Source organism: Xyrauchen texanus, chromosome 38 (assembly GCF_025860055.1).
Source record: "Xyrauchen texanus isolate HMW12.3.18 chromosome 38, RBS_HiC_50CHRs, whole genome shotgun sequence".
NCBI lineage: Eukaryota > Metazoa > Chordata > Actinopteri > Cypriniformes > Catostomidae > Xyrauchen > Xyrauchen texanus.
Genome location: NC_068313.1, coordinates 37,458,419 through 37,465,573, shown reverse-complemented (window position 1 = coordinate 37,465,573; position 7,155 = coordinate 37,458,419). Strand labels below are relative to the sequence as shown.

At 40.4% G+C, this 7,155-nt stretch overlaps 1 protein-coding gene across 1 annotated transcript; it reads right to left on the bottom strand.

Annotated features, from left to right (window-relative positions):
• Nucleotides 1-3,577: 3,577 nt before the first annotated feature.
• On the bottom strand, nt 3,578-7,151 carry LOC127632171 (paired mesoderm homeobox protein 2A-like). Its single transcript, XM_052110761.1, has 3 exons — nt 6,929-7,151; nt 5,809-5,996; nt 3,578-4,054 (listed from the first exon to the last, which is right to left on the bottom strand). Exons 1-3 carry the CDS (start codon nt 7,149-7,151, stop codon nt 3,578-3,580), a joined length of 888 nt encoding a protein of 295 aa, XP_051966721.1.
• Between the last annotated feature and the right edge of the window lie 4 nt (nt 7,152-7,155).

Here is a 7,155-nt window from a genome sequence, read left to right as displayed (position 1 = left end):
TGACGTACTGATGTAGTAGCAGAAGAAATCAGGAAAAACGGACGAATAAATGGTTGTAGCGGCGTGTGTGTTGGCGCCCGGAATTGTACGACACAACGTCAACGTATCTGGGACTTCCACAACAGATGCAGAGCAGCAATTGTTGTGATATCGGCGGAAAAATAAGTTGTCGTAGAAGCCCCTCCAACCTGTCCTTTTCTGGAAGAAAAGGGGGAACACTTGCGGGTTGCCGTTATTCCTGCGAACGTGAGTTTAAACACAAATTTAATCCAGCGGTCAAACTCGCGCGAGGCGAACATTTTTTCACGTTGTATGTGAACGCACCATAAGTCCTCATGGTGGCGTAGTGACCCGCCTCAATCCGGGGGGCGGAGGACGAATCTCAGTTGCCTCCGCGTCTGAGACCGTCAATCCGCGCATCTCATCACGTGACTTGTTGAGCGCGTTACCATGGAGACGTAGCGCGTGTGGAGGCTTCACGCTATTCTCCGCGGCATCCACACACAACTCACCACACGCCCCACCGAGAGCGAGAACCACATTATAGTGACCACGAGGAGGTTACCCCATGTGACTCTACCCTCCCTAGCAACCGGGCCAATTTGGATACCCCATGTGACTCTACCCTCCCTAGCAACCGGGCCAATTTGGTTACCCCATGTGACTCTACCCTCCCTAGCAACCGGCCCAATTTGGATACCCCATGTGACTCTACCCTCCGTAGCAACCGGCCCAATTTGGTTACCCCATGTGACTCTACCCTCCCTAGCAACCGGCCCAATTTGGATACCCCATGTGACTCTACCCTCCCTAGCAACCGGCCCAATTTGGTTACCCCATGTGACTCTACCCTCCCTAGCAACCGGCCCAATTTGGATACCCCATGTGACTCTACCCTCCCTAGCAACCGGCCCAATTTGGATACCCCATGTGACTCTACCCTCCCTAGCAACCGGCCCAATTTGGTTACCCCATGTGACTCTACCCTCCCTAGCAACCGGGCCAATTTGGATACCCCATATGACTCTACCCTCCCTAGCAACCGGCCCAATTTGGATACCCCATGTGACTCTACCCTCCCTAGCAACCAGCCCAATTTGGTTACCCTATGTGACTCTACCCTCCCTAGCAACCCTGCCCAATTTGGATACCCCATGTGACTCTACCCTCCCTAGCAACCGAGCCAATTTGGTTGCTAAGGAGACCTGACTGGAGTCGCTCAGCACACCCTGGATTCAAACTCGCGACTCCAGGTGTGACAGTCGGCGTCAATACTCACTGAGATAGACAGACCCCTGTCACTTTTACTCTTAATTAATCCGGCCCCTTTCCAAGGGCGTTGCTAGAAAATCACTTTAGGGTGGACCTCAATAAAAATGGATGCGGCACATTTTCGCCCAAGTTAACTTCATTTCTCAACAGCAGAGACGAGACGCCGCATACAAACAGTTCTTCACACTTTCAGAAATCATCACTTATGTAAAAAGTAACTATTTTATAAATATATATTTGAAGTCCAATTTGGCCACGCCCCCCTCTGTGTAAAGAAGTGACATGCCGCCTCTCAGTCGCTCATATGACGCCGTTCCTCGCTCGTTCGTGAATGAGTCAATGGCCGCATTTGTTCAGTGATTTGCTCCATCACAGCCGACACTTACGTGCTGATTGCAAAGTCAACGATTTTTTGGGGGGCTGAAGCCGTCCTACAAAGGGTCCAGAAATGCCGATGGCGACCACGACATATAAGCATCACTAAAGCAGTTCATATGACTCTTCTGAAGTCGTTGCACAAATGTGTCAGATGACGTGTGACATCAGAGACATCAAACCTCCAGATGTGCGTCCGAATGCAACATTTCCTGTTCAGACATGAGAGCTGCAATATTATCAGTCAATAATGACTCTTTATAGAGGTGAGGCGCACCAGCAGGAGGCACTGTTTGATGAGGACAATAGAAATAGTTCAATGAGTGTTGATTCGAATCTCTTGATCATTTTTGTCAATATTTATTTTATTTTTGTGGATTATATTCGGCAGAATTATTCATGAAACATCATGGCGTGCACTGGAGCCGGTAACCATTAAAAAAACAAACTACAGCATATTTATATTAATATTGACAAAATAGTTTCATGTTTAAATATTTCAAAGGCTTAAAAAAACATCATCTGAAAATTCAACAAAAAAAAAAAACATTATAATAATTTCAATAATAATTTTCCCCCTTCAATAAATAAATTAAAAGTGGCTTCACTATGCTTGTTTTGGGGTCACACACACACACACACACACACACAATCTCATATACACACACACACACTGACACACACACACACAATCTCATATACACACATACACACACACTGACACACACACACACAATCTCATGTACACACATAAACACACTGACACACACACACTCACACACACAATCTCATATACACACACACACTGACATACACTCACTCACACACACACTCATATACACACATACACACACACTGACACACACACACAATCTCATATACACACACACACTGACATACACTCACTCACACACACACTCATATACACACATACACACACACACTGACACACACACACAATCTCATATACACACACACACTGACATACACTCACTCACACACACACTCATATACACACATACAATCTCATATACACACACACACTGACATACACTCACTCACACACACACTCATATACACACATACACACACACACTGACACACACACACAATCTCATATACACACATACACACACACACACACTGACACACACACACAATCTCATATACACACATAAACACACTGACTCACACACACTCACACACACAATCTCATATACACACACACACTGACATACACTCACACACACACTCATATACACACATACACACACACTGACACACACACACAATCTCATATACACACATACACACACACACACACTGACACACACACAATCTCATATACACACACACACACTGACATACACTCACTCACACACACACTGTCACACACACACAGACACACACACACTCATATACACACATACACACACACAATCTCATATACACACATACACACACACTCACACACAATCTCATATACACACATACACACACACTGTCACACACACACTCACACACACTGACATACACTCACTCACACACAGACACACACTGACACACACACACTGACACACACTTACTAACACACACTCATACACACACACACTCATACACACACACACACACTGACACACACACTGACTCACATACACTCACTAACACTGACTCACACACACTCACACACACACACTAACACACACTCACACACATTCACTAACACACACACTCACTCATACAAACTCACACACACTCACACACACTCACACACACACACTAACACACACTCACACACACACTCATACAAACTCACACTGACTCACACACACACACACACAGTATGTCAAGAAATTAAAGGAGTCCAGCTCTAAGCAAAATAAGAGAGAAAAGTTTGACTAGTAGATGTTGTGACAGACACACAGAGTCTCTAGAAGAGGTTGGTCTTGATTGTGTTCGGTTTCCTGTGGAATGAAGACAGAACTCCTGCAAACGGGCCGGACGCCATACTGTCCGCAGGCTGCCAGGCTTTCAGCAGGTCCGGGCTCGGGGCGGCACCAGCGGTCAGACCGCCCGCTCCGGTGGAGCCGATGCTGGGCCACGGCGAGGTCTTGAGCCCCTGATGGATGGAGGGCGAGATGGAGGTGTTGGTGAAGGCGGCCGAAGACCCCGACACCGGGCTGGGACTGAGGCTGCTCGCCCCGGGACTCCCCATGTTTCCAGAACTGGGCAGAGACGCCGTGCTGTCGGGCGTCGGGCTGCAGGTGGACTCTTTAGACTCATCATCCTCTGATGAAGAGCGGTTTTCTCCAGATTTCTTTCCGCCGGAGGTGTTGCCGGCATTTCCTTTAGAGTTGGCGGCACGTTCCTGTTTACGGAATTTGGCCCGTCTGTTCTGGAACCACACCTGAGGAAGAGCGGCACAGGTGTGTGTTACATATCTGATGATAATGTAACATTTACTATAAGGTTGCATTTGGATACATTAAACTACATTAATTAACATAAAAAATAATATATATATATATATATACAGAATGTATACGTGATAAAAAAGTATTCTAGTAAAAAAGTTTATGCAAAAAATGTTATCAAATGGAACCTTAATGAATTAATTAATGTTATCAAATGGAACTTAATGCATTAATTAATGTTATCGAATGGAACCTTAATGCATTAATTAATGTTATCGAATGGAACCTTAATGCATTAATTAATGTTATCGAATGGAACCTTAATGCATTAATTAATGTTATCGAATGGAACCTTAATGCATTAATTAATGTTATCGAATGGAACTTAATGCATTAATTAATGTTATCGAATGGAACTTAATGCATTAATTAATGTTATCGAATGGAACCTTAATGCATTAATTAATGTTATCAAATGGAACCTTAATGCATTAATTAATGTTATCGAATGGAACCTTAATGCATTAATTAATGTTATCGAATGGAACCTTAATGCATTAATTAATGTTATCGAATGGAACCTTAATGCATTAATTTATGTTATCGAATGGAACTTAATGCATTAATTAATGTTATCGAATGGAACCTTAATGCATTAATTAATGTTATCGAATGGAACCTTAATGCATTAATTAATGTTATCGAATGGAACCTTAATTGCATTAATTAATGTTATCGAATGGACCCTTAATGCATTAATTAATGTTATCGAATGGAACCTTAATGCATTAATTAATGTTATCGAATGGAACCTTAATGCATTAATTAATGTTATCGAATGGAACCTTAATGCATTAATTAATGTTATCGAATGGAACCTTAATGCATTAATTAATGTTATCGAATGGAACTTTAATGCATTAATTAATGTTATCGAATGGAACTTTAATGCATTAATTAATGTTAAGGAATGGAACCTTAATGCATTAATTAATGTTATCGAATGGAACCTTAATGCATTAATTAATGTTATCGAATGGAACCTTAATGCATTAATTAATGTTATCGAATGGAACCTTAATTGCATTAATTAATGTTATCGAATGGACCCTTAATGCATTAATTAATGTTATCGAATGGAACTTTAATGCATTAATTAATGTTAAGGAATGGAACCTTAATGCATTAATTAATGTTAAGGAATGGAACCTTAATGCATTAATTAATGTTAAGGAATGGAACCTTAATGCATTAATTAATGTTATCGAATGGAACCTTAATGCATTAATTAATGTTATCGAATGGAACCTTAATGCATTAATTAATGTTATCGAATGGAACCTTAATGCATTAATTAATGTTATCGAATGGAACCTTAATGCATTAATTAATGTTATCGAATGGAACCTTAATGCATTAATTAATGTTATCGAATGGAACCTTAATGCATTAATTAATGTTATCGAATGGAACCTTAATGCATTAATTAATGTTATCGAATGGAACCTTAATGCATTAATTAATGTTATCGAATGGAACCTTAATTGCATTAATTAATGTTATCGAATGGACCCTTAATGCATTAATTAATGTTATCGAATGGAACTTTAATGCATTAATTAATGTTAAGGAATGGAACCTTAATGCATTAATTAATGTTAAGGAATGGAACCTTAATGCAGTGTATCGGCACACTGAGTGCGGGAACAAAAGCACTGATGTGGCAGGGGAAGAGTGATGATGTCACCTGTACTCTGGCCTCTGTGAGGTCGATTTTCAGCGCGAGCTCTTCTCGGGTGTAAATATCCGGGTAATGTGTCTCCGCGAACACCCGCTCCAGCTCTTTCAGCTGAGAGCTTGTGAATGTCGTGCGGATCCGCCGCTGCTTCCGTTTCTCGTTCAGACCGGACGGATCCGAGAAGAACTTGTACGGAACTGAAAAAATATAACAAGAAATGAATTACAGACAATATATTTCTGATAGTGTTTCATAATAAAAAAAAATAGAATTAAATGTCTACTGTTTATGCTTCTCAATAAAAGAAACGATAATAAAAATATTTAAATAGTATTTTAGTTATGTTGTAAAATGATGTTGCGTTCGCACTGATCGGATTTTAAGATTGAAAACTAATAATTATAATATTAATAATAATAATAATAATAATAATGTCAACTGTGTTATGAACTCCAAAGTAAAAATCCAGGTTTTATAATGATTTTATTTATTTGTATATTAATACGTTTTGTAGTAAATGTATTTTATGATATTTTTAAAACTCTTTTTAGTATTGAATTATTAGTATTCATCAGATCTAATTTATCAGTCAGAGAGAATGAATGTGTCGCTCTTTTTCGCTCCCATATTTGTTTTTTATTATTATTATAAAATCGACGAACCATAATTAAATTACTTTAAATTAATTTGCGCCATAAATTCAATCACAATAAATGAATCTGCATTCTTGCGTACTCTTGAGATGTGGCATCATGACGCTTTAAATATTGCTGCTGCTGTGAGATGAAACGCGTGTGATGTTCATCAATGTACAAATAAACTTTATAAATACTTAAAAGGAAGGTTTGCAATAGTCGCATATATCGATTATTCAATTTAAACTAATATTTAATTCAGTTGATCAACATGTTTTATTTTCGAAAACAGTGAATTTTATGCATTCTTATCGGGTTTTAATTTTTGATGCGTCAAATAATAATAATAATAATAATAATAATGTTTTCAGTGAGCAGTTCGTGGATATCTGGTAACCAGGTTTAACATTTGCACAGACTGATTATTATTATATTCACAGTATTTCTCTGTTGATTCTTCAGTCTGAGTGTTGTCTGTGTGTTGTCGGGTGTACCTGTGGAGTAGGGCGCCGGCTGGTGTTCTCTCAGCGCGCCCAGGGTGCAGCTGGCCGAGGCGAGCGGCGCGCATCCCGGGTTTGACGCGAAGCTGCTCCGGATCGGGTTGTACTGGAAGGTGTTCGCCTGACTGCACGAGTTAAAGTCCGCGTACGCCGACGCCTCCATCGCCGCCATGCACGAGTCATACGTGTTCAGATACGAGTAATCCATTTTGTACATGTGG